At 43.0% G+C, this 27,954-nt stretch overlaps 4 protein-coding genes and 1 non-coding gene across 10 annotated transcripts; 1 reads left to right on the forward strand and 4 right to left on the reverse strand.

Annotated features, from left to right (window-relative positions):
• Window positions 1–1,842: 1,842 nt before the first annotated feature.
• LOC108028662 (GTP-binding protein Rhes) lies at window positions 1,843–27,688 on the reverse strand. Of its 4 annotated transcripts, none has more exons than XM_017100591.3 (5): window positions 27,624–27,688; window positions 6,030–6,796; window positions 5,050–5,243; window positions 3,969–4,152; window positions 1,843–3,648 (listed from the first exon to the last, which is right to left on the reverse strand). In XM_017100591.3, the coding sequence occupies exons 2-5, from the start codon at window positions 6,548–6,550 to the stop codon at window positions 3,240–3,242; spliced, it is 1,308 nt and encodes a 435-aa protein (XP_016956080.1). In that variant the 5' UTR covers window positions 6,551–6,796; window positions 27,624–27,688; the 3' UTR covers window positions 1,843–3,239. The 4 variants fall into 4 exon arrangements, with proteins under 4 accessions (XP_016956080.1, XP_050742091.1, XP_043950863.1 ...); XM_050886134.1 differs by lacking the exon at window positions 27,624–27,688 and adding an exon at window positions 27,539–27,600; XM_044094928.2 differs by lacking the exon at window positions 27,624–27,688 and adding an exon at window positions 27,166–27,237.
• Window positions 5,429–5,536, reverse strand: LOC122819080 (U4 spliceosomal RNA). The gene has a single exon (XR_006368531.1). It is a non-coding gene; the product is annotated as a U4 spliceosomal RNA (small nuclear RNA).
• On the forward strand, window positions 9,992–12,536 carry LOC108028663 (uncharacterized). Of its 3 annotated transcripts, XM_017100592.3 has the most exons (3): window positions 9,994–10,436; window positions 11,008–11,217; window positions 12,016–12,536. In XM_017100592.3, the coding sequence occupies exons 1-3, from the start codon at window positions 10,103–10,105 to the stop codon at window positions 12,234–12,236; spliced, it is 765 nt and encodes a 254-aa protein (XP_016956081.1). In that variant the 5' UTR covers window positions 9,994–10,102; the 3' UTR covers window positions 12,237–12,536. The 3 variants fall into 3 exon arrangements, with proteins under 3 accessions (XP_043950864.1, XP_016956081.1, XP_016956082.1); XM_044094929.2 differs by lacking the exons at window positions 11,008–11,217; window positions 12,016–12,536 and adding an exon at window positions 10,490–10,748 and having other exon boundaries at window positions 9,992–10,436; XM_017100593.3 differs by lacking the exons at window positions 11,008–11,217; window positions 12,016–12,536 and adding an exon at window positions 10,542–10,748 and having other exon boundaries at window positions 10,004–10,436.
• LOC108028664 (uncharacterized) lies at window positions 11,823–13,710 on the reverse strand. Its single transcript, XM_017100595.3, has 5 exons — window positions 13,063–13,710; window positions 12,867–13,011; window positions 12,685–12,810; window positions 12,484–12,633; window positions 11,823–12,419 (listed from the first exon to the last, which is right to left on the reverse strand). Exons 1-5 carry the CDS (start codon window positions 13,221–13,223, stop codon window positions 12,255–12,257), a joined length of 747 nt encoding a protein of 248 aa, XP_016956084.1. The 5' UTR covers window positions 13,224–13,710; the 3' UTR covers window positions 11,823–12,254.
• Window positions 18,741–19,868, reverse strand: LOC108028007 (uncharacterized). The gene is made up of 4 exons (XM_017099636.2): window positions 19,602–19,868; window positions 19,404–19,548; window positions 19,070–19,348; window positions 18,741–19,019 (listed from the first exon to the last, which is right to left on the reverse strand). Exons 1-4 carry the CDS (start codon window positions 19,817–19,819, stop codon window positions 18,741–18,743), a joined length of 921 nt encoding a protein of 306 aa, XP_016955125.1. The 5' UTR covers window positions 19,820–19,868.
• Window positions 27,689–27,954: the final 266 nt, after the last annotated feature.

Genomic DNA, 27,954 nt, shown 5'->3' on the forward strand with positions numbered 1-27,954 from the left:
ACTTTTTTAACCGATTTATATGTCACATTTTTCCGTATGGGATCCCAAATTGAACTTCTAGTTTTTAGAAATCATAATATTATTTTAGTCTCTTTCCTAGTTTTCAGTGCACAGGTTTAGTTGACTTAAAGACGGCTTCGTCAACACGAGTCCTGTTTACATAGAAAGTTTTTCCGCTCTGTGCTTCATTTTCCCGGCCGACTGATAGTTAAACAGCGCTAAGCAAAGTCTGGCTGCGAAACGTGCGATAAGTTTTCCATTCTGCTGGCAGGGCAAATATTTACAAGCACGGCAATCGGCATTTACCACCTGCAGGTGCAATGGCCATGACAGCGCTTACCCATCCTCCACTAATTAAACTAAACTGGATCATCGAAATAAAACAATCAAATCGAAATGCTAAAATGCTTAACTTTTAATTACCAGTCGAGTCGGAGCGCCGGCCAAATACATAATTAAAATTATGATTTGGCTTTTTGGGAACTAATCTATTTTGGGCGAATTGTAATTGGGCAGACGGAAATTTCGTATGCAAATTGTATTAGGTATCAGGGGAGGTTCGGCCTCGAAGTGGGCCATTCTGGGGCGGTCCCGACTAACCGCAGCGATTATCGGGTGGCAAGGGCACCTGCGGATGCATCTGCATCTGGCTCCGGCTGAAACAATCCACTTGCATAAGCGAGCCACTGCTAACGCCCCCAAAAAGCCGCACACGACGGAGGCTTTCGCATCGGGATATCGGTATATCATGCAAACCATAAGCCTATTAATAGCCCCTGTCTGCGATCAGACAAGCAATTAAAATTGACTGCACTTTTGAGCGGATGCCCTCCGGCCACACGGAGGTCCCTTTCCAGAGTCCCTTTCCCGCTTCTCCATTTTCCCGGAAAATCGTTCAATTGGGCGTAAATGTGTCGGCGTCGTCGCCACGTGCACGTGCTCCTGTTACTTTTCCAGGCCGGCAACTGGCAATTATTTAGGACCAGTCGGGACCGTCGGGCCTGTAAAACATAAATTCTTCCCCGCGAATGTCTTGTAATTTGGGCCAACGTGTGGCAGATGGTTGATGTCATCTGACAGGACAGAGTTTGATTTGTTGTCTTGGAAGATGGGAAAGGATGTGTCGCCTGATCAAGTATACGCCGCATGGGACGCCCATTTATGGGTTATGCATAATCAAGTTGTGCTGCGGTATCTTACTTACCGACATTTTTTGTGCTTTAATTAATAACGTTTATATTTTTTAAGAAAAAGCTCTGTTGAGGAATACTATTTTACAAAACCTGTAAAAGCTACGAATTTTAAGCCATTACTGAAGCTTTTCCTAGACCTACACCCAATACATATAGCTTTTTACGACGTAAATAAACATATTTCCTGAAGCATAACTTTTGGGATTCCAAGTTATATCATTCTTCATAGAGCTTTTTTAAATAATATTAGGTTTTAAGAAAATGTCGTATTGCTTCTGGCCACGAAAGTCCTTTCAACTTTCTTAAAAATATGTGGTTAGAAGCATTGTTATAAAACATATATGTTTTAAACCTTTTTATTTTAAAGGACATTTTTAGGAAGATCCTCAAATCTATACGTATCCAGGTACTTTTTTTTTTAAATAAATAAAGTCCAAAAAATATTTACCATATTAAGGAACAGTATTGAAATCACTGGTTCCGTGTGACCTACACAACGCATCTCTATGGTACTTTTTCCTATAAAAATAATAAGCTTTAACCAAGTTCACTTCCAACAAAAAGCTTAAAAGCTCAAAGGACATTCACGCCCCATACAACGCCATCTAAGCTTTCACCATAAATTCCCAATAAATATCCCTCCTTTAAGTTGTGTTTTAAGTTTTATTTAATCGAAATTCAATCGTAGGTATAATGTAAATAAACAATGCAAATCCAAAGCATTAAAAAGTTAGCTTTCATGGTTAATCTTAAATCAATATAACTTTTGCGAATAATCACCCAAACGTCAGGTATTACTCTTATTTAAGGTTTTATTTATATTCGTGCACTTTGGCCCAACGCGAAATTTGTAAATATTTGCACTTTGCTTGTTTTATGTTTTTACATTAACGATAATTGCCTAAAGTATGCATGAAAACGCAATAACTTTTAAGTTAATACATATTTGGGTTAGGGCTCATGCCACTGGTAAGTATAGCTAGAATATTCATTTGGTCTTGGTCTCATGCCGCCATGAAACGCATATGTTCTGTAGTTCCATTATAATACTTGATAAATGTTAAACTCGCGAAAATTGTTGCTGTTGCTTAGGTTAGATTGAAACTCGAATTTTCTAAACTTACGGAGCTGTTCTCGATTGGAAATCCGCCCTTCGGAACCCAGAGTCGAATCGAGAACAGGTCTGATAAATTCGGTTTAACGCTAGAAGTGTGTTTCATATAATATAGTTAACCGTAGTTGCGCTTAGATTCGCTTAGATCGGTGTACAAGTGTTACAGTAGAGTTAGTTGGTTTGCTAGTTGGTCAAGATTCCCTTCAGTAGTTTTGATTCGGTGTGTTTCGGTTCCATTTTTGGCTGATATGCAATCTTTCGAAAGTTCTTTTTTGGTTTGATAGTTGTCTTGAGAGTGTGCTCGCCTAAACAGAACGTAAATCTAATGGTCAAATATTCAATTTGGTATCCTCAACAATCAACGATAACATTAAATTAGTTCAATGTAAATTCATGTAAATTCATTGGTTAAGTCTACAAATTAATTTGAATAACAATTACGAATCCCGCCATTCCGAGTACGTTTTAACATTATTGTCCTCTGCGTTTTGGTTTTGGTGAGTGCGTCAAGTAAATGTGCAAATACAACGATCAGAATTACAGATATAGATAAAATAGAAAATGTAATACAAAAATGAAGAGGAAAAACTGAGCATCAAGTGCGTGGGGTTATTCAGATTGGACTTTGGGCAGGCAGAGGTGAGTGGATGCCAGTATCTCTTCAGATTTTAATTATGCATATTGCAAAACAAGTACATTTTGCGCGGTTTTTGCCTTTGTCCATAGATGGCGAGAGAGTGCTAAATGCATAATTAATTAATATTTTAAACACACTTGCCGCGGCCTGACTAAACGAGTATATACACTATAATATCGAAATCACCCAAACGCTGCGTTTATAATTAGTTGCTGTTCCATCTAGGGATTGCCCTCATATCTCTGGACCCGAAGGATCCCAAGGATCATCACTACTATCACACTGCCCTCGGTTTCTACATCAGGGCGCAGCGATTCCAACGCGAGGGACTCCTCACACCCTCGCCCTCGTTGAGAGCCATAGTCTTGGACCTCATCAGGTTGAGATCGGTGCGGATGCTGGGTCGCCGGGCATTCGGGGTCACCACTCCGCAGGCATCGCTAAATCTCCTCTTGATGGAGAGTGCGTTCTTCTTGGTCCCGCCCACCGCAGATCCGTGGGGTGGGAGTGGCGAGGGTGCCCCGAAAACAGAGACCAACCGACGGTGGTGGTTGGGGGTCATCTCCAGCGGCAGATTGGAGACCGTAAACAGCGAGTGGAACAGGTCGTCGATGCGGTAGTTCTGACGAGCCGAGCACTCCACGAAGGTGCAGCAGTTGTCCTGGCCAGCGATGTAACCCATAACCTCGTCCACCTGCACAGTTCTGGAGGATAGGAAAGCATTGAATTATTCTAAATGAACTTCTTAAAAAAGTGTTACAGGAATCTATTTATAATTTTTTAATTACTTAGGGGATTTCTTAGATTTTAACCTTTTTAAATGTTATGGTGCCTAAAAGTATTCAACGAAAAAGGATAGTTGTCTCAGAGTGAATTCATTGTGCTTCAAGAGCTAAATTTTATATTTTGCTGCATACTTTTAGTCACTTGAAAAATTATATTTCTTCTTTCATCTTTAGTAATTAACACTGAATTTGAAACAATCTCCGCAATATCTGAATACCCAGATTAGTTATGCACTCACTTAAAGTCCCGATCACATTTGTTGCCCGCTAATATCATGGGTATCTTGGGAAGGCTCTTCTTTTTGAACCCGGAACCGGGATTCAGCGCTGCCCACTTGGTCTCCAGGATGTTCTCCCTTAGGCGTACGACCTCCTCGAAGGACTCGCGGGAATCCATGCTGAAGACGAGGATGAAGAGATCCCCTGCAATGGCAATAGAAAACCATAAAGGGGAACATTAATCGTCGTTTGATTTAGCAAATGCAAATTTATTGCTTATTTATGGGCCCCGAATCTATGACCTAGCCACTCGCAATTTTCCAGACACTATATAAAACGCTCCTGACATCTGAAGCTCATCTCCGCTATGTTAATGTGTTTGGATTGTGTGTGGGGCCCGGGTTGTTTAGGGTAATTCGGTAGCCGAAAATCAGGAATGGGAAAATCAATAGTAATAGTAATAATACTTATAATTTGCCTTTCATATATATTTATACATCTGTAGGCATTTATGGGTTGAAAAAGTTCTTGAGAGGCGTGACTAAACAATAAATAAACTATTTTTATTGGGACCAGAACGAATTCATGGGAATTAAAGGCATTTTTCTATATTAAGCTGCGGGAAAGTAATAGTTACTAGTAATAATCGACATAATTATATTGCTTGGCATGCTGAACATTACATTTTAAGTTTAATCATATTATCATATGAATACATTTAATAATTGAACCGTACCTCTTGTCATATCTGTCTAAATTATGCATACCCAACAACTAATTTATGCAAAGATGGTTTCAAGGTCCTTCGACCTAATTACAGGTCCAGGACTCTCAATTCAAATATTAACTGCACCCTTGATGGCGAAGGAAAGTTACCAAAACTGTGCCCACACCATGATATCGCTCGGAAGGGTATGGAACCCTACTTTGCTTACCAGCAGCTGAGCCTGATTTTTATGATAATTTATAGGACATTAAATGGCACCCAATGAGGGCAGTCGAGAACTTAAGTGATAGAACGTGCGTCCGGGGCGATTGCCGCATATCCTTGGAATGCCCCGCACACATGCAACTATTCGATGGCCAGGACTTCACACTCACCAGTTAGAAATGATAAACGACGCATTGCGGGAAACGGATGATAGCCAGAAGTATCCAAAATATCCAGTTGAAAGACCTCGTTCCGTATGCGATACAATTTGCGGTGGAACTCCTCGATGGTCGGCGTGTAGGCCTCCTCGAACCGATTGCCCAGAAAACGTGCCACAATCGACGACTTGCCGGCGCGTGATGAGCTGCACGGAGGAGGAAAATTGCAAATCGAGATTGGATTTCTAATTGACGCTGTCCATTCAGTGGATGCAGTGGAACGCCAATGAAAGCTCAAAATTAACTCGAACGGGCGTCAGCCATTCGACGATTTGTGCAGTGAGAAAAATGTGAGATTTTTTCAAGACCAAAAGTAAAAGTGAAATGAAAAAACAACTGTGTGAATAAATAAATTAAACGTAATTTACTAGGTTTCAACTAGCAATAATCGCACCTCAGTAGAACTTCATTGGTTACGATATCGCCTCTGCGCAAAGATAAAAGAAAACATTTAGGTTAAAGGCTTTAATTAGATCTGTTCCTGGATTATATTAAATAAAGATGTTAATTAAAAAAAAAAAAAAAAAAAAAAAAAAAAAATTTACTAGGATTCTTAAATCACTTTTGAAAGTATCTACAAGTATGCAAGGATTTTTTTTATATATAAGAAAACCTCAAATGTCCTACAGTATATTTTTTACAGCTCTTCAATAAATTTAAAAATCTGTTGAGCATGTAAATGAAATTTTATTTTTATAGTATTTACTTTGTGTTTTCGAATTTATTGTTGCATACTTTCAGACACCTTAAACAGTATTTGTAATTTGTATTGTCTTCAGCATACTTTTAGACGGCTTCCTTAAAGATTTTGAAACAGTTCTTAAGTGGTTAACATAACAAGTAATTAACATAAGAAAGAATATGAAGTCTTTGAACGAAAAAATAATTGCTGTCCATTTCTCTCAGTGCACGTCCACGAATCGTAAACGTACCCGAGCATGACCAGTCGATAGCAGTTCTTGGCCGACGGCAGGCTGTCGTCGCAGAGCGAGAGTCCTGCGCCCGGGCCGTAGATGAAGTCGTCCGCCTGCTCGATGGCGTCGAGGTTCGAGTGGTGCTCCAGCATGTGGGCCTGGTGCAGCTCGGCGGTGGTGACCAGGCGGCTGCTCGTCACGGCTCCGTTGCTCCCGCTGGCAGTGGTCTCGTCCAGAAAGGTGACCACGTGGGCCTGTGGCGGCGATGGCTCATCGGTGGAGCAGTGTGCGGTGGTCGTTGGGTGGGAGTGGGTGCTTCCAATGCCACCTCTATGACCCGTCGCTGTGGTGGCGTTTGTCTGCTGATTGCTTTTGCTGCTGTTGCTCCTCACGTTGTTGTTGTTGCTGGCGCTGTTGCGGCTGTTTGTTGCATGCGGGGCGGTGGTGGAGGCGGCGGTGGGTGGCGCCTCGCTTAGTGCCACATCGACGTAGTTGTTGTTGTTGCTGCGCGCACAAAACCAATTTTTGCAGCGATACATTTTGACTGTGTCATTTCCGCCACTTTAACTGGTTTGTCGCCGGTGGGTTAATTTGTGGTTCTGATGCACCGTCGCTGTTTCTGCTCAGCAGCAAGTCGGTGGCAAGTTGCGGTTGCAATTTGCATTTTCAATCATTCAACTTTGTCGTTGTTAACATGCTGACATTTGCATATGTACCTCACACCCCAACGGTAATGGCATAAACTTTATCCCGGGCCAAATGCATTAGCCTCTCTCCGCGCCAAACTGCAAAAAAAGATGTAAAGACGTAAAAATGCATTCAGCTCGTAAATATAAAAAAAGTTACGCCATCTGCTCAAAGGAGCGAGCAAGAAAAAGTGTGGGAGTCCACATGGAAGGAGGGCGGGGTGGCAAACATTTTGGAGGCCATTAAGCACGGTAATTGCCCCAAGCCCATCCAGACGAATAAACCACACAGAACCCAGTGAGAAAGCGAAAGGAAAGTGCAACCGGAATGGGAATCCTCGACTGCCACATACCCGTCACCCAAAAAACCAGATTATCTCTGGACGGGAAAAAGTCTTCTTGTTGGCTAAATGCAAGTATAATCCGATTGTTAGCGACTTTACTTTACATTTTTACCATTTTGTTGCTGAAGTGTAGTTGCCTGAACTGCTGTGAACTTTGTGATTATAACTACCTCAAGCTTGGTAGATGCGAACTTTGGGAGCCATCTTAATAATCCTTAAATGGGCAACAGTTGCGGAATTGAAAACTGGGTAAACTTAAGCTGCTTTTGGGTTTCCAAACATAACTATTTTTGTATGGGTATCTGGAACTGCTATTTTTCAATTTTGATTTAAGCTAGTTTAGTCCTAACAGGGTCTATGGCAAGCGGCTTAAAAAGGGGAAAATCAAACCGGTTAGTTTTTAAAATTAGCTCAAAGTCCTCGGTATATAATAGTACAAAATATTTCCTGAAAAAATGCCAAACTTGGCTTGCCAAATACTTAATATTTCAATACATCCAATTTTCAATGGGTACTTCTGCGTCAAATTGGAAAACCCGCTAGTTCATCAGGGCCAATGAAAAGGAAATTTTGAAAAACCAGCTGCACTCCTCACATTAAAAGTGCTATTGCCCGACCACCCCCACCGCCTCATTCGGGCCATAATGGGCATCTTGCCGCAAATCTAATTAACTTTGTTTTAGCATGCTACGTGCTCCGTGTACATCAGCCGGAATGGCCACATTGGCTCAACTCATGCATATCGCATGCAGCGGCAGCGGGGGGAGCAGCCGGGAAAGCTGGGCAAGCGGGCGCAGGAAGTGGGTGGCAGAGTCAGACCGGAAAGAGCTGTTACCGTTACCGCCGAACGATGGGTGCTCGGCGTCCGCCGTAATCGAGTGCACCAAGTGCCCGTACTCGCGTTCAGATTTCAGCTCATTTTCCCCGTTTTCCTGCAGTTTTCCTTCTTTTTTGTTGGCCCACCAGAGAGGGGGTGGAAAACCAGGGGGACGAGCGTTTAAATGCCAGCTCACAAAAGGAATTCGAGTGGAAAATTTGCAAGAAAAGAATTCACCGCATATTATTTCACATACAAGGCGACACCCCAAACGTATCCGAGTTCCCACAGTCCCAGTCCCAAAACGAATAAAGGCCATTTAGCCCAACTACTGGTAATTTTTCCATAATTGATTTTGGCTTGCGGTTCGGCTCGTCCTTTCATCTGGCCATGTGTGTGTGGGGTGGCCTGCACCCTCGGAAAACCCCCGTCGCACACAAACGACTTTCTGCCGGGGCCATAAGAGGAAAAACATACAGAAATGGCAGCGGAAACGCCTTGAGACAATGGCGACACTGGCGAGGCAATGTGGAAATGGAAATGGCTGCTGTACAAAAACAGAAAGAATAATCAACTAAGTGACGGAGCAGTTCTGTTATTTGCCGAGCACCTGTGCAGGAGGCGCCCAGAGGCGTCCCCCAAAAGGGGGACTTTTTTATTTATAGTGGAAAGTTTAAGAGAATTTATATTTACTCTGGGAAATAGTATTTTGTTTTCTCATAAATTTGCAAGAAATTTGAGTAATCAAAACATAATATGTTAAATGGAGCTAAATGGATATTTTAAACGCATTCCTGAATAGTAGCTGATGGCTGTTTTTTCTAATTTACGTATATTCCATACATGCTATCTTCTTATGACAGATTGTAAAAATTGATTGAATTGGCCACATGACAAACTCTTGAAGCGCTTATTTTCTTATCACTCTTGTCAAGCTGAGAAAAAAAAGCGAAATCTTTTCAACCACAACGATTTGTGCAGACTTGATCGATGATATTTTAAAAACAATATAAATAGATGCGAAATAAACAGAGATTATATTTTGAATGCACTGCAGGCGAGAGCCACCACTTTCTGTTGACAGATTACGATGGTTGTGAAGTAAGTTTGCGAATGACAAGTGGCACTTCAGGAGGGTCGAGCACGTCCTGTTCGCACCCCTTTGAATGGCACCACCCCTGCCCATGCCCCAACTATTGGGTCCTGTCCCCATAAAACGCCTGCTGTTGTTTGCTGCCCCCACTTTCGTCCCAATTTCGCCGCAAGAGTCTCAACAATTTCTTATATTTGTTTACAATTCGCGCATACAAATGCGCAAGGTTGTCAGCCAAACAACACGACCCACACCTCCCAGCTGGCATACATCGCCACCCAACCCTCTCAATGGACGCCTTCCATAAGTTGTCATGTCGCAAATGGAAGCGCAGTGCAATCGACACCCAATCCAAGGGATACACCCAACAAAATATTGTAAAAGTAAATATAAATACCATTTATTAGGTGCCTCCAACAAGAATCATTAATTATCCAATGATTTAACCATTCTTTGTTTTCTATTTGCCTTAAGAAAATAATTTATTTAATTAGTAAATAAACAATCTTTTTTTTATACAAAACTATGAAAATATTCGCCAAAAATAATTTACTTTAAAATAGTTTATGAAATGGTTACATATTCGATAGCATAATCTCGAAAAAACATGGTCATTAAACATTAAAAAAATTATATTTTTAAAAAAGTATTTAATAATATTTTTTTGAAACAAAATATTGAAAGCACTCTACAAAAAATTACCCCAAAAGTAGTAGTTTCCGGACTATTTGGAAAACGAGCACCACGCTGTTGTATAAACTTGTTTAAACACATCTCCAAATAAAGTAACTTTTTTGATTAAAAAACCACACGAATTCGGATTTGTTCAGGTGTACGAATACTGACTCAAATGTTTTTGAGCTGGAGAAGAACTGACGGGGTGAGCGCCACTCGAATGGTAGAAAAAGCGCCGAAATGTCAGAGGAGCGGAGAACAAAAGCTGGAACAGATTAGCTGGTCGAGCTGAAAAAACACGGAGAATGGGAACCGCAAACAGCGGGCTTCAATTACGCCGACAGCATTGAGCGATGATAATCGAGGGGAGGTTATCTCTCGGGCAGCACCTGTAAAGCGGCTCTATGGAATCTCAAGTGCTGCCAGCTAAGTCGGGTTAGTCCAAGTGCGACAGCCTATGGAGAAGCTATCTCACGATGGAGCCAAGCAGCAGTGTGGCGGAGCTGGCGAGGAACAGTGAGGACGTCGAGGCGGAGGCCTCCAAGGTGGCCGACCATCAGGAGTACGCCGAGGCCCTGTCTATGTCGGGGCGAAGTTGCGATAGGAGGCGCTGGAATCGACGGTCCTGCTGCACTCGACAGGTCCTGAGTGGCGGCGCCATTTTCATCGCCCTGCTGCTCGTCATCGGCGCCATTTACATGCACTTAAGACAGAAGCATCATCTGGGCCGACTGCACATCAATCTCAAGGATCGGGGGCGGCTGGACGTCCTGGAGGAGGATTTCCCCGTGGTCACCGCCGCGGCTGTGGGTAAGTGCTTGCCAAGGACCCTTGTTCAATCGCTAAAAGCTCTTCCGCATCAGATAATTTTATAAGCGGTTTACATTGTTGGGTTGCTCTCTCTATCTTTCCCAGCTGACTGATTAGAAACGCCATTAGGAGAACCAGCAGATCTCAGCGCTCCATAAAAATAGCGATTGTAAATTAAAGAAATCTATGTTTTCATCGCGCTCTTAAATGTTTTTATTACTTTTTTAATAGTACATTCAAATTTGTCATAACTTACTGGTAATTAAAGTCTGCCAAAGCAAAATGTTTGCTGGATTTGTAGTAAAAAGTTCATATATGTAACTATAATGAGAGGAGAGCATGACGCATACTTACACTTATGCGGCCAAAGGTGCTTTCTTAAAACTTTCCAACTAAAGATGAGTGTGGTTAGAACGTGAGGTCTGCAGGAGTTGTTTAGTGTTGGGGAAGGGAACAGGCCAAGGGAAATGGGAGTGGGAATCCCCTGCCAACTATACCCTAAGCCATATTGTGTGGTAAATAGTTTCGATTAAAGGGCTAATTGGGCCTGCCTTTGGAATGCGTTTTGCAGCTGCCCAGACGATAACAACATTCCGGCCATCTACCACGGAGTTGAGCAGCCAGTGCCTCTCCTGCATCGCCGCCACAGCCACGAACGATATTCCAGCAGTCTGCAGCAACCGGGGGCAGGGAGAAGTGCCGTGCGGCAAATTCCGTATCTCCCACGGGTACTGGCAGGACACACTGGGGATAATTGAGCCGGACGACACACTCGCTCAGGGTAAGGCATGCACTTGGGGAAAGTTCTCAGAAAAGGGTAGAAAGTATTTAAAGCTATAAACCCTATCCATCTGATAAACATTTATGGCTTTAAAATATATTTAAATATCGCAGATTGTATTCTTTTGACTCATTTGCAAGCCATTAATTATTAGAATTAGAAAACCAGAAAAGCCATTAAAGCTATATTGCAATTTAAAGGCGAACATGGCATGGCCACATGCCAAATTTCACCATCGATAATTGTATTATGTACAAAAATAACCAAAAGCACTTAGTTTACTAAAATAAACCGCCGCATCAACTTAAATTGCACAATAGTTTTATTGCAGGCTTATGCTTAAGGTCATAAGTTAACCAAGAGAGTAAACATGAAATGGCATAAAAGTCAGCCTTCCATATTAAATGTTAAATAGATTGTCCGGAAAGTGGTTTCCCTCCATTAGGCGGACCATATAGAAGCACTTCCAAAAGTTGCTAGATAATTTTGTTTTACATTTCATTTTCATTGAAGGTTCATATTTAATGGCATGTTTGGGCCATTATTTCAGAAGCTTTAAGTTTTTTCTGTGCATACTTTTGCCTTCCCGTTAAATATTTGTGTAATTTTAGAGAAAGCAGAAAGTTAAAAATATGTATTTTTAAGTAGGTGTAATACAGTTCTTAACTTCAAGCTATGGTTTCAGATGTTTTTATTTGGCATTTATTTTTTGACCCGTGTAATCTCCGTTGGCAGACTGCCCCCGGCGTGTAATGACCACCCACTAACCCAGTCCCCCATCCCATCTCCATCCCACAGACTACGAACGATGCGTGGTGAACGACGAGTGTGCCAGGACCATTGTGCAGAGCTATGTGCAGCGATATGGCGACGACTGCGATGGAGACGGGCGGATCGAGTGTCGGGATCATGTTATGCTCCACATGCGGGGACCTGGCGGCTGTGCCCGGCAGGAGTCTCTGGGGGCCCTGGCCTTGAGGCGCATGGAAAACTGTCTGCAATATATGGGGATTACGTAGAACCGACCGACTGCTCGTTTATTGTCTCAGCTGCAGGCGCTGCATTATGGGTCGCCAGTAGAGGGTCAGCACAAAGAGGCCTACGAACTCGTGGAACAGCAGCAGGGCGGCGAACTTGTCATCGAACAGGCTGGTCGAGGCCCTCCTTCCGCCCATTATGCACTGCACATGATACATGAGGAACTGCGAGTGATTTGGGTTATGCTGCGGACAGCTAGGGGATATGAAATGGCAAAGGATTCCTTACTACTATCACCACGCAAGCAATAAAGGTCGCGAACAGATAGAATCCCCAAGTCACCTCCAGAACTGCGTATATCACCAGGGAATACAGGGCCAGCATGTAGGCGCCTGTGGCCAGCATGTACAGATAGAGTCCGGTGCCAGTGAGGTCATACTGTGGGTGGTGGGTTAATGGGTTTTTCTTTCATCTTCCGGCTCTACAAACCGGCATTAGAGCAGCTATCAGGCAGCAAAACACAATTACCACGGCCACGATCAAGAATCCCGCTAGCATATATAGAATTCCCGAAGATATGACCAGCACACTGAGGGAAACCACAAGGCACTCCACCTAAATCACATATTTAGTTACAGTTAGGGAATTTCCAAACTCATTTTCTAACTCACGATTATAAAGCTAATGCCCCAGTTGACGCAGGACATTTTCCGGAGCGGCTTGCTTATGGCAAATAAGAGGAGGAGGAAAATTCCCACAGCAAAAGCGAGAAGCAAGGCGGATGTGTGTTCTCTAACCAAGTCAACAAACCAATCTCTAACCAAAAAAATGTTATTGAAACACACAGAATTTAAATAAAAAACTCACTGCAATAAGGTCAACATGAGGATCCAGTGCACGAAGCCAATCAGGACGAATGCAGCAAACTCCAGGAACACTTTTATGATATACTTTCGACGATCCTCGACCGACTCGGTGTTGAAAAACGGCCAGATGATAACATTTGCCTCGAACATGGCCACAGACATTAACAGTAGTTTGAGTTGGGAACCCCGGCGTTCTGAGATACGTTCGGCCCGAGCTACATGAAAAATTAACGCCACTCCCGGGCACTAATTGCACATCAAAATGGGGCGACCGAAGCGCAAAGTTTATGGAGCAAATTAGAATTAGAACAAACAATGCCGACGATTCGGCGTACATAATTGAACTCGACAAAAGTTTATAATCTGGCAGCATCGCGAGCAAGCTGAACAACAAGTCGCAAGTGTGTAATAATTAAAAGTTTGCGCAAAATGTTGCGGACCAACAGGCCGAGGGGGCCGGCAAAGTTCGGCGCAAGTTTTAAATCATTTAGGAGCGCAGGACTAATTGCTGCCATGTCGCATTAATGTACGACGACTGCTAGCCGGCAGACAGTGCGTATGCGCAATGCGTTCACACAGTAGTTTGTGCGATGGCTTAGTGAAAGCTAAACAGAGTTGTCATATTCCTGATTGGGGCTAAAAGGATTTTAAGAGAAATTAGGGAAACTGTAGTTGATTCTGATTTGAATGCCCTGTAAAGTTGATTCAATTTGTTTGATTTAATTCAGGTGCTCAAATACCTGATGACTTTGACAAGGAAAGGTAATTGTTATTATGTGATTTTCTAGCTTCTATAAGTCAACAAAAATTAATAAGAATTAGCAAAACATTTATTATCCACACATATCATATATTTTCGGGTCCTCTAAGTATTTTATTTTACTTGATCATAAAGTGTTTAAGCTTCTTCGCCATATATAATTTATTCGTCACTCTTTTTCATTTAATTTCTTAGTTTAAACTTATTATAATTTTATTTTGAGTTGACACTAATCTGAAGTAGCTTCATTCCAATGTAATGCAACTTTAAGCCTGCCTTTTTTATTTTCGCCACCTAATTGTTTTATTTCCAGCGCGTAGACGGGATCAATGCCCCGGCAGGACCTCGGTTTCTCCATCGCCTGGGCCCTAATCCCCCGATTGCATGACAAGTGTACGTAACTTTATTCAATCAAATGTGCAAATAGCGCATAATGCAAACAGAAATAGTCCAAATGAGCAGACAATATGCGGCCTGGTAGACAATCCGATAAGGAGCCTTTCAGTCCCGCGATTCGGGTTCGTTTCTTATTGTCGGTATCGAGGGCTGCAGATAAACAAGGCTTGATTGTTTGATTGATTGGGGCCGGGGCGAACTGCTAAATTGCTGAATTGCTGCCAACTTGCCGCGGCCAAGGACAAAGAGTTTCATTTAAAAACAATTACGAATTCGGTTGAATAACTCGTTGCGCGTCGATATTTTTCTTTTTCACTGGCCCGTGGCAAAGGTGTCGCTCATCCAGGAGGGCAAGGTGGGGTGGAAGAGCCGGAGGGAGGGCTCAAAATTGATTGCTTTATTGCAGCACTGCGAGGAGATGTGGACGGTGGATGGGATGATAGGATGGTTAGCTGGCTGGCTGGCTGGCTGGATGGTTGGAGAGATGAAGGGGAAGGTGGACTGAAAGTGGTGCAAAATTGATGGAATGCAGTGCAAGTTGTGATAAGAATTTTTGGCGCTCAACTTGGAAACTTTGCTGGAAACTTTTTCAGCTGGATTAGGTAAAAGGTTCCTCCACCTCCTCCCTGAACCTCTATCATTCATGAATTTCCACCACTTTTCCCACTCTGCCCCATTTTGTTTGCATTGCCAAGTCGAATGAAAATGTCAAAAAGTGTAGCATACTTTGCGACTGCCGAGCTAACAGCATTTGCCAAATGAAATTTACATGACATGGCCAAAAGGGTGGACCAACCAGAAAGGGTTGGCCATTTTCCCGCCCGGACACCCAGCCCTCGGGTCCCCCCGGCAATCAAAAGTGTGCCACATAATTAAGTGTACATCAGAGATTAGCCACCGCCATCAACAAAACCAACTCGGCCGCTGTCCCGCGGGGCAATTGTCCAGGTTCCTGGCTCCTCGTCCCTGTTCCGGCCTCCGTCTCCGGAGCTAGAGATTCCCCACCCCCAACCGCCTGCTCGCAATTCCTGCAAAACGGCAGTCTTTGTGCGCATACTTAAACAGACATTGGCAATGACATGACCTACAACTGTTCCGGCGAACCGCTTTAATGTCTCTCTCATGGCTGCCGGCTAAAAGCCGAGGCGCTTCATTAATTTTATTGCCGCTTTCCCCCGTTTCCCGCTTTTCCACTGGCTTTTCGCCTAGGCCGCCTGTTGTCTTTGCTTTGAAGTTTCCTTGGTTGTGGCAAAAGTTTTGATTGTCTGGCCACACACTCACATGCCGCAAACATGCCACACGGAGACAATCTTTCATGGATTGTGAAATTCCGAGGAAGTAGAAACTTATTCGTTCCATTTTGACAAAGCCTAAATAAATTTAAAATTCCTAAAAAAATGGTAACTGTAAAATTATATTGGTAAATAATTTAATATTAAGATCAAAAGTACATGTACCTTTTGTGATGTTTTTAATGGTTGTACCCACCTACCTATCCGAATTATTTTTCAAATAATAATTACAATTTTTTTTTTAAATTTTATATGCCTTTTAATCTGCTACTAGCTTAAGTTGTTAACTATTTTATTTAAGATTTTAATTAATTCATTTAATTATTTAGTTGACAATTTCGTTCTATGCCCACTGTTTTCCCCAGTGTACGCCCACGCATGCCGGCATGGGTGTGTTTGAGCCCACTCAAGTGGTTAAACGTAAAACTTTTTTAATTAGAGTTGTTTGCGGGCAGCGCATTGTGCGCACAATTTCTTTTCGATCGTCTTGGGCGAATAGTTTCGCTCAAACGTCCGGCGGATGTCAGGAGCCGAAATTGTGATGCCGCGGGGCGGAATTCCCATAAAATGGGCGGCGGTTGCTCGCGAGCCAAATAAAATTCATGAGCCCTTGTAATAAAAATGTCACAGCGATGCAGGCAACAAAAGGCGGCCATCAGAAGGGGCTGGGCCTTTCGGTGTGGTTTTTGGAGATCCTAGAGGAGGGCTTTTTGGGGAGCAGCTGTCAACGCCGTCGCTCGACAATGACAATGGCCTACCCTTAGAGCAAGGACCAAGGGACCAACCAACCGAAGGATCGCGGCGGGGAGCGCATAAATTGCGCAGACATCTTTTGTGCCCGGGCCCCCAAAAATTCAAATTCAAATTTTCACAGCAGTTTGCATTTATTTAATTTTACTATTATCAGAATAAAAAGGCTTTGCGCCTGATTAGAGCCTTGCCGCGCGCGCGCCTAAATGTGTTTTCCCAAATTAAATGAAAATTAAACGACGCCCGGGCGGCGTTGTACCGAGTATAAACCTTCATTGACACAACGTGCAAATCTAATTTGGATTTCGTCCCGCACCACCGGTCTCTCATCGTTTTTATAATAATGAGAATGCTCCAGACCCTTGATGGGTGTCCAAGTACAGCCCCCTAACCCCCCACAAACAGCAGCACTTCCTGCAATGCTCCACCCTAGGCCGGCGAGTATCTGCCGGAAGTGTCGTTGCTTCTGATTCGGCACGGGAAAAAATTGCAATTAAACAAAATCTGGATTTAAAAAAAATGTATAAAAAGTATTTTATATAAAACCTTGTTGAAACTTGCTGAAAAAATTTCCAAATTGGTAGTACACCAGTATTTTAACGTATATGAAAAGCTTTTTCAACATCCCCAGAGTGTAAATATTCCCCCATTAAGGTTTACATTTTTATTTTATTTTAATTTTCAACAAAAAGTCAGTCAGTGATGGATTATTTAATAAATTAATATATTGTTTGGCTTTTTTTTGCCGTGTTCCTGCCCGTCAATGCGATTTCGTCAACGCAATCAGGCGGAGAGACATCAGCGAACCAGCATCGCGACGCCGGCGAAAAACATTTTCCTGTTGTTTCTGCCAATTTTGCGGCTGATGCCTTTTTTCCACTCCGCATTTTCGACGGCACTCACCCACATTTCATCGTCCGCGATTTCAGCGATTGCCGGCTCCAACATTCGGCACTCCAATACACAGTTTGCATTATACAATATAGATGCCCATATCGCTGCTTTGCGTATCAATGAAGAAGCCGTCTTTATTGCACATTTTCCAATGTGTGCCACGCGGCGTATACGCATTATAGAGCATATAATGTTGGGCGGCTTACAGTGGTAAAAATTAAAGGGGGTTTTTGTTATAAGAAATTTTTAAAGAAAATTTGTATTTCTTGTTTGAATGGTATACTTGAATTAAACCGGTTTTATTTTTTATAAAATAAAATACTGAAAAATAAAAAAAAGTACCCCTAATAAATTGTGAGATATACGTTTTTTAAATCATATATATTTTTAACTTAGGTGAACTTCTTAATTTATTCAGGACCAGGATTACCCCGCTGTTGACCACTGTGCTCTACCGAAGACAAACAGTTTTCGGGGCTCCGTCGTTTCGTGTTCTTCGACCGCTTTTTCCGTATTTCGGTCAGGTCACATTTATGTTGTATACATTAATTATGGCTATTTACTTTGGCCGCTTCTGCTCCTGCCACTGCCAATTATGTGCACGAAATTGCTTATTATTGGATGCATAAACACCCATACCCGCACGCATTCCTATATACTTTCTTCGCATGGAGACGAGTGCTTGAAGGCGCCAAAAGGGCAGGTTAAATGGTGGTCAAAGGGCCCATTCATTCATTCATACAGCCTGGCCTAAAAGGCCCATCAGCCGTCGTTCTGACATGAAGAGAACGAGGAAAACGTTTCGGGTAAACAAAAATATGTCATGTTTACCCAGCGTGGAGCAGTCCAAGCAAAACTTGTTTTGGCTTTCTGTTTTTTCTGCTTTGGCCGTTTTGTTTATATTTTTATTTCTGTGCTACTTTCGGCAGTCGTTGTCATTTGTGTGTGGTCCAGAATGATGGATGTTATTATAATGTCGACGAGTAGGCTTAGCAGGCGCCTGACGTCCTGTCGTCCTGCCATCCTGCCGCCCTGCCATCCTGAGGGGTCTGACCCAAAAAATCTCCAATGACAGCCGAGTTGTGTTGGCCACACAGCCTTGTAAGCAGCTTAAAAATTAAAACAATTTAATAAAAATTAATGCCCAGTGCACAGCAATGGCACAGCAGTGGGAGTTGCGGAACTGCGCTTTTCGCCAAGTATTTACCAACTAAAAGTACTGTTTTTATTCTCCTTCCCCTGGTAATTATACTAATTGGTATCATGGCGCGGCGCGCGAAAAAGCTGAGCTGCAAGCATAATGCGATAATTTATATTCCCTGCCGGGGAATCCTTTGAGCCACATGCCAGATGGCCACTACTCGCCCGGTCTGCTTTTGTGGGCGATGCCAAGAAGAGATAATTCCCGACTCAATTTGATTAAAACAAGGCGGGGATTATCCCGGCAGTAATAAGCGAGCAGCGCCACAGGAGATTCGAATAAATATCTCACTTTCCGCAGGAGGACAATTTAAGTTTCCGAATTGAAACTAATTCCGGGTAAGGTAATACAACATTTTCTTTAAATTACAATTATTTTATTGAATATCAAAGGTTTATTACTCCCTCAAAATAACCGTTCGTATTGGTCACTCTAAGTCCCAATTCATCGCTCTTTCTTTCAGGATCTTCAATACCTGCTGTCACCCTAGCTTCACCAGAGTCCAAATCATCTTCGTCTTTTGTATTCAACCAATCGCAGAAGCAGAAAAGCATCAAAATAATGCAAAAGTGGCAGAAAAGTATGATCACTGCAAGGAGACCATCGGTGGTGTAGAGTTCCGCATAGCGCCAACCTCGGATAAGTTGGGCATGGTACATGAGAAACTGGGTAGCTGATAGTTTAAATAAGTACCATTTTCAAAGGTGATCCTTACCATACCAACTATGCCCAAGACCATAAAGGCAAAGGCGTAGAAAAATCCATCGCCCGATTCGACAATCACATAGATCATCAGTAGAAATATTCCAAACCAAAACAGCTGCATGCTGACTAGAAACAAGACAGCCACATTAGCGGTCAAGTCGGAGGGAATAAGGGAACCAATGAGCACAAAGGTCACCACCAGTAAGGCAGTTAGGGTGAACCACAACAAAAAGTATAGTGCAGTACAGTAGGCAGCCAAAGTGCAAATACCAATAACCATTAGTTCTATCTGTTATCTAAAATGAGGGCTTTAAGGCTAGCAAATGTGGCTAGGATATACCTACAATGACACAGAGGAGCACCCAGCTAAGGATGGGTGTATATCGAGCTTTACGAAGGATCAGAAAGACCGCTAAAAGAGGAACCGCTATGAGCATGCAGCCCACACTCAGCCAGTACTTGGTCAAAAAGTAATTGGTTAGGGGTTTGCTAAATAGAGAACCCTGTATTATTTCAATAGATCATAAATTTAGCTAACTTACTATAGGGACACAAGTTCCCATTGGACCAAGGCGAGCAGGAGTATTACCACCACCAGTAGGTACACCAAAACTATGAATCGGGATCTGGAGGCTTTCTGACTTTCCTGGGGCTCATACTGCAGCATACTGGGGCGCGGAACTTTTTCAGGGCGGGGCGGAACTGGCGGTGCGCTTGGGTTGCCCTGCAGCCCAGAACCCCGAGAACTTGGCGACGCCATCTTGCTGGCACTCGGGAATTAACACCCCAAAATGCTATAGAGCGGGGAAAATGAGTTACAACAGGAGACAAAAAACACAAAAGAAACCTGACACGCCAAGCATTTGTTGCTGAAGCATACAACTCACTTTACTGCCACATCCGGTTAAGAACATCTGCCATTTTAATGGGTACCTCCAGGTTCTGCCCATAACAATGCCCCAGACTCCGAGCGATAACACACTCCGTATCCAAATCAAATGATTACGGCTGCAGCACATGACAGCCACGGGGGAGTTCTTGGCGTTTGAATAGATTTCCCGAATGATAGATGGCTCGATTTTCAATGACTACATTTTGGGGATTATGGCGCAGGTTGATTTATCTACTTATCTTCGAAACTGGCTTAAGATACCCATCGCTTTTTTATCGCTTTTGTGTAAGCGCTCAACAATTTGTTTCACCCCAGAGTTGAGCTCAAGTTCATGTATCTTAAATTACAGCACTGCTTTTTCCAAGAAACCTCTATCGTCCTTCGACTTTTTAAATGCCACAATTTTTTACAAGACTGGCTTGCCTTTTCCTGTCAGAAATAAACATTTTTCTTGGCCTGAAAAATAATTCCGAGAATTCTCATATTCTGCATTTGATATGCGCTTCCTGATGATTTCGTATAAATATAAATCCAGTCAATCCAGATTCAACAAGAACGTAATGAGTATACGGCCTCGAAGGGTTTAGGCCAAGGCACCCGAAAGAAACCCGGGGACAGATGTGGGCCAGCCGACGGGGATGCCATAAATTCGTTCCAGTAAACATTTTTGAATTGTTGAAAAGATTTGCAGGAAAACAAGACAGGCCAACAATCTCGCACACATCGAGAGCTCCTCCACTTGCCCATATACCTATGTATTTATTTATATACCCAGAAACCGAACAGAACTGAAGCGAGGCGGCTGCAAAGTTTGGCCAAAGTGCTAAAAGATGTGTGAAAGGCTGCGAAAGGCTGCGAAGGGCTGTGAAAGTCTGCGACGGAAGTGAAAAGGGATGCCGGCTGGCGGATGGGGGTGAAAGGTTGGCCAGAACGCCTCAAATTACTTTCTTTTGCCCGAAAGAGGGGGCGTGGGCGCAGCTGTTGATGGCTGCTGGATCATGGGCATTTCTTTTAATTTGGATTTGCGTGATGCTGATTCCTGAGCTGCGATATGAGGCCCAGCACCAACTTTGCCAGGACTTCGACTCCAAAGCATCCTCGCATTTACCACTCAATTAGCAGGACGCGAAGATCCTGCCGGGCTGCCTGCTCACTAATTTATTAATGGGCAATGCCAAAACTCTGCTGCCTTTAAATGACATTGAAAAATTGCCTAGTCTAGAGGGTGTGTGTGCGTTTCTGTCTAATGGCCCGACAGCCTTTTTGCCACTTTTTCTGGGGCACGAACAAAACAATTTAGATAAGCAGTATGCAAAGCATGTGAGACTGCTGTTTTCGTCGGCTGGCGCATAAATATTTTGTGCCGAGCTTGTTGAATTTTTAAGTGCCGCAGCAGCAACTTAATCAGCAAAAGATTTGCGGGTAACTGCTTCTTCACTTAGCCGACAAGACACGGGACACACGACAGCCGTTTGAAATTCAAGTACCAACTATAAAAGCCAAGACAAAAGCCAAGGCGCCCGGCCAACAATGCACTTAAGTGGCAGACCGTAAAATATTTCGACCGCTTCGAGTGGGTAATGTGGCCGTAACCCCGGGCAAGTCCCCGAAAGCCTTTTATGGGGCCACTCTTCGGGGTCCCGACATCAAGTATACGCCCTGCCCGCAGGTGTCCGGCGACAAATCAAATACGCAGCCACAATAAAATCACATAAAAGCAGGCCAAATCGAATGAAATTGTGCCCAAATTGCATTAGAAGAAATCACAAACGCCCACGTAACAATGTCCTGTCGACAAATTCTGTCTCACCTGAATGGACATCAACTAAATTGCTTGTCCTTTGCAATTATTATACGTGTGTTTTCTCTATCACCTTGGTCGAGTATTTCCTGTCGGCACACAAAAACACACACACGAGAGATGTCGTTGTCCTCCAGGAGGCGAGTTTGTGGCGGCTTTCGCGTAAAAGGCCACGGCTTTATGAATGAACAAACGAGTTGCGACCGAGCTGCGGGTATTCCCCTTAAATATGCTTATTTCTATGGTATTACCGCCAAAACACGTCCGACTCGCGGGCCGCCGAGCGATTATCTGAAGCGTATGCCAGTCGGGCCAGGAAATTACTGTGAAATTCAATTGCCAACCCAACTCCGGCGACCTGCGCAGTGGGCCCTCGCTAACAGCGACAGAGAGTGGTTAACAGAGCCAGAGAGATACCGAGGAGAGTTCCGATTATGTAGGTTGACAAGAAGTTAAACAAACAAAACAAAAGTCAAGCTGTATCATAAATATAATGAAAAGTTTTTGCCAGCAACAAGCGGGTGTGCGGCTCATCTCCTCCCCCGATGGATACTTTATTCCTCATCCAACTTAAATGTCAACACCACAGAACACACAAAAGAATTTCGATGTGTCCTAGGATCGATTTAATGAACTTACTCTGCCAAGTTTGAACTGTGTTGAACTGTTTTTAGGAGGTTCTTAGTTCTGAAAGCACTTTAAAGCAAAGTAAATGAAGGGAATATGTACGAAAATTTATTTCGAAGTATTTGGGGTTTTAAAATTAGTTTAAAGCACCAGACATATAAAATTTCTATCATATCATCCAATTATGAATCCATTACATTAATTATACAAAATACTGTTATTGGTGGGCCTTTAGTATGATGGGTAGATGGTTTTGAAGAAATTGTGGTTATAGAATTACTTTAACACATCCAAAATATTAAAGTTCTATCATTTCATCTTCATAATAAGGGATTGCATAGTTTTCAGGATTCGAAATACAACTCTAAAAACACAATAGGTAAAAACTCAACATAAAGAAGGTCTTAATATTCTTGTGAGTATACTCCATATCCATGTTTCTACAAATAGGTATAAAAATCTCATGCAGCCTAATATCTAGTTCTTATCTTAATTAAATCCGGTTCTTAATTTCTCCCTGTGCAGTCGTGGGTACACATAATTAGGAAATCGTGCTTACTCCACGCACTTTGATTCAGCTGAGTGGCGAGTTGAGAATTTCAAATGTCTCTGGCATGGCAAATAAGCTGTTGAGTTGACTTTGTAATCATTTCAGCATGTTTATCAAGTCATTTATTGAGTGGGCCGCGAGGAGGCGGCGGCCGAGGTCCTGATTAGCAGCGCGCTGGCTGCCTTAGCCGGCGAGAACGCGACTTAGCCGCGGCAATTATGAAAGTAAGCCAGTGCCTCTGCGCTGAATGGCGGATGGCAAATGGCTAATGGCTAATGCCACCGCCCCATTACCGCTAAAGTGGGCTCAACTGTTGTTTTTGTTTCCAGTTTTTTGCCGCCGTCGACTGTGGTCTGCCGCGTGTCCTTTGCGGCTTGCGGCGCTGATTCACGGTTCTCGGGGATTCACAACTGCGTGGGGGAATCCCCCGGTGTGGGGCAGGTGAGCCCGGGCTCAGGTGGGGAAATTAAAAGTTAACTGCCACTGGAGGGCACGATGTGCTCACTTTAAAGCATAATTTGTTGCGGAATATTCCAGTGAATGCGAAATGCCTGGGGCTGATCACTTTCTATTATCTTTTAGTTTGCTTTATTGTCGAATGGTTTCCTATAAATCTCGCATTTTTAAATAAACACCCACTCAAATGCTTTCCGAACTACCGCACAAATCAATAATGAAAATGGGAAAATAAATGTGCAAAAATGAAATAAATAACATTGTGCTCGCCAGTGCGTTGAAATCAATATTTGCTCTTTTGATTTAAGAACCAAAAGTGAGTTTTAGCATTTTTGCGATTTGGTGAAGATTTAAATATATAATGTGTGCTCAATTTGATGGTGCAATTTGTGACTTTTACGCATTATGTTGGCAGTTAGAAGCTTGTGGTGACTGTTTTTTCTAGTTGAAAGTTTATAAATATTTAATTTAATATATAGACAAGGCTATAACATTTAAATAAAATAGGGAACCTTGAATTCAATATGGTTATCAGCTTATGTAATATGTTCATATACACTATCTGTTCTTCCACTTATGGAAGAGTTATATGAATACCTTTCGGCAGGATCTGAACCGACTGAAAGGCTGAGCAGTATCTGAAAGATACGTGGGCGTACCAAAGTATCTGCTGCCAAGTGGCACGCTCCGCTGGCTCCGCAGGGAACAAACTTATCTCTGCTTTTGCCGCACACTTGGCGAATCAGTTTCGCTATCAATAAGTAAGCAATAATCAGCCGAGTGGTGCCCCAGTTGAAAGGGAATACCGAACACCGAGTATCGAAAACCGAGCACTGAGCCGCCAACCACCTTTTCCCCAGACGTGTGGGTGAAATGGCATTGCAAAACACCGTAATGCAAGTCAATGAATGTGATTGTTTGCCGGGAATTGCAAAGTGTTGAAAGGACTCACGCAGAATGGCAGTCGGACAGGCGGGCGGCCACAGGAGTGGGCGTGGCAGTGCAATCCATTGCCACAGAGTGGCATTCAATTGCCGAGCGCCAGACAAGTGAATCAGCAGTCGAGCGGACAAACAAACAAGCAAATTCAGTGTAACGACCACAAGCCCGGCTTGATAGCATCACTTGACAAGTCAATGAGACGGCTCCTGAATGCCAGTCGAGCGGCGGCAGAGCCCCGGAATAGCATCTACCATCCGAAAGGCCCCCAGCTATCCACCTTCCGACCACCGAATCGGTGACAATGCCGTTCCGATCGCATTTGCTCAATGCACCTGAGGGTCCACCAGACATGTTTTCGCTTTCAGTTTCCACTTGCTATTCTCAAAATCCCAAAAATATAGAGGGCTTTTCTCCTTATAAATTGAAAAAAATGAAAAGTACATTTAAACCAACCTAAATTACTAACTTAGTCAACAACTTTAAAAGTTTATTTAAAGCAACCTAAATTACTAACTTAGTCAACGACTTATGCCACTTACTAGATGTTTGAAAGGATTTTTTTAAGCAAGGGAAATCCAAACAATAAATATTCTTCATATTATAGATTTACTAGCATTATTGAAGAAAAATCAGAGATTACCATACTTTCATAATCAAGAAATATTTTTAGTTGTAAAATAAGATTTTATGACAGTGTCACTAAGCAATTACTTAAATTAAGATGTTCTATGCCTGAATTAATAACAAGATGTTTTACATAATTCCCGAAAAACACTAGAAAGCAAGCTGCAAAACACAATTTCTCCAACAAGGTCTGCAGGAGAATCTCATAAGACCCCAACCAAAGCCCGTAAAACGTTTTGTAATCTAATTAATGGCCCTGCAGCAGATAATGGGCAAGTGTATTCATAATCCCTGGCAATTTCGCATTCATTAAAAGCCAATAAAAGTGAAAATTATAACGCCCGCCCGGGATCAACCCACTCCCGCTCCCGACTAGAGAGCCAGGTGAACGGGCGCCCACTTCATTAATAGCCCGCGTGGGTGGCTCAGCGAGTAATGGAAGCTAATGAAATAACAATTAATTGAAAAAGGCCTGAGTGTGTACATATATTTGCCGGAGAGATGACCGGCCATCAGCAGACGGCCGGGCTTCAGAGCCATCGGCAAATACAATTTGTTTTAATTAATTGAAGCCACAACCGCAGAACTGGCCGGCCGAACCTGATTTAGATGAATTGCCGGCAGTTCTGCCGGGGCTTTTCGGTCCGGACCATCGACTTAATGTCTGACTTGGCAGCCCAAATCCCACGGACAACGTCGGATGACACTCCGGCCAAAGCATCGCCACCGGATTCTGGGGCCTCCGGCCTTGGCCGGCAATCAAGCGTGAAATGATTGGCAGCCAGGAGTTGAAATGCCGCCCCAGCGGATATTCACACATGTCGCCGGGCCCAACTATTAGCACGGCTATCGATTAAATCCGCCGCAATCCCAGAGCACCGGAGTGCCGAAGTGCCATTGCCCGCGGGCCGCCAGCTAAGCGTGTCGTCAGCCAGACGATTTGGGGCCCAGATTGTACTGTACTACAGGCATTATTTCAGCCAGCTACTTTCGAACTCCGGACTCTGAGCATTAGGCATTTAAATGTGCCATCCAGTAGGTGAAGGGTGGCTTTCGGGTACTTCAGGTCACGCTTCGATGGGTCTGAAACCGTTTACGGTGATTTTAAGAACTCAAAACTCAAGTGGAAAAAGTGTTAAAATATGATATGGGGTATGTGCAAAAGAAGTTTGAAATCTTATTAAAATAATTAATTTAACTTCAGATAATATGAGATAGCTACGATATATAGAATTATGAAGAAAATATTTAAAGATTAGAGGTTAGACTTTGAAGCACTAGGAATATTATAAATAGAAAAAAATGCAGGTAAAATTTATTACAAATTTGTAGTACTATATTATGTTATACATTGGAACTCAGCATAACTCTTTCATATGATACGAACGACGAAAAATCGTTTGATATAGTTATATATATTTTCGTAGAAATGTAGCCATTCATAATAAGCATAAATAAAAACAAGACTTTCTTGTTTACATAAAATGATATCCTTTTAAATGATAATGCTATTTATAAACAATTAAAATAGCTAGGCCCACACTGCGTATGAGTAATATTCTTAGAATAACTTTCGAAGTTATTCAGCACACTTTCTTACCTTTTCCCCACCTGTCACAAACTGTCAGAATGGTAGGGTATCGTTCAGTCTGGAGAAGGTTTCCCCCATTCTAAGCTTGCTTGCGGCAACGGAAAGTTGAACAAAAAACTTTGGCAAGCTAAGTTGCGCTTATGCTTATGTTTGGACGGGTATGTAAATGCCGCCGGGGGCATTAGTATCGGTGTCTGCGGTTTCTGGCTACAAGTGAGTATCTGTGTGTGGCGTCCCTTCCGTTGGGCCCGTGTATGGGTGCGGTAAATGCGGGCGAGCCCCTGTGTGTTGGTGTGTGAACCACAACATGTGTCGTCGGGCGTGAACAAAAGTGCTAAGAAAATTACATTTTGGCCACATGGAGAAGGGAGAAGTTGGCGGCCCGAGGCAAAGTCCTGGCCTAATGCCTTAATACACTTAAATTCGCTGTAAATCAGGGGGCTCTTGACTAATTTTCAGGTGGCGAGAAACCACTTGGCCCCGGGAATCACAAGTTACTTGATCCCACAGCCAACAACAAGGGCGGCAAGTAAGTCAGTGGGTTTAAATGGAAATTTTTAAAATAAACGAGCTGCCTGCCACACGAGAAGGCATGCAGCATATGCAGTGAGAAAAATACTTACTTACTTGAAGATCCTGTAATATATTTATGTCTACTATAAAGAAATTAGATAATTGAAAATAAAATTATAGACTAAACAATTAATAAATAAAATATTCATTTACTGCAACTGGAATACAGTGATTTTCCCCGAGTGCCTAAGTCCGGATTGAAAGCTGCCCCCTCCGCTTTTCTTTTTTTCCTCCTGGGTGCTGCTCCTCATGTCCTTATGCAAAATTCACATCCACAACAATCGCCGCAAACTTTTTACCATCCCGCATATACATAACGCTTTTGTTCAGTTACAAGGACCAAAAAATATGCAAAGCATGAAAAACGCGCCAATATATCGCAGCGCGGAAATAATGCAATTTGTGTGTGAACTTTTAACGCACTCGTAGTTTTTTATCCTTATGCCAGCTCACACTCGCGAACTTTTCGCTCGGAACGCGAGTTCCCCAAACATAAATATTTACGTACGAAATCGAGGCGGTCTTTAGGACTTTTTCGGTGGTAAAAGAACGGGCAGCTGGGAAGGACCTGCTCCTCTCACGAACAGCAGACAACTGAAGAGCCGAGTTCGCTGTTGGCCAAGTTAAGGGGCGCGAGTCCTGTTAGCCAACAGTCGAGCTTAAGGGGAGACGGCTGTTGCTGTTATGTCTACTTTTGCCCTGTCTAATATTGAATTATTGAAATCAAATTTAGTGCTCCCGGCCATATGTGTGCTGCGTCGTCGAGAAGGCATTATTACATTTCCCTGCTTATAAAATGCGTTTGTAATTATACTGTATTCGAAGCCGTGGCATACTTT

The sequence above is a fragment of the Drosophila biarmipes genome, chromosome 3L (genome assembly GCF_025231255.1).
Source record: "Drosophila biarmipes strain raj3 chromosome 3L, RU_DBia_V1.1, whole genome shotgun sequence".
Classification (NCBI taxonomy): Eukaryota; Metazoa; Arthropoda; class Insecta; order Diptera; family Drosophilidae; genus Drosophila; species Drosophila biarmipes.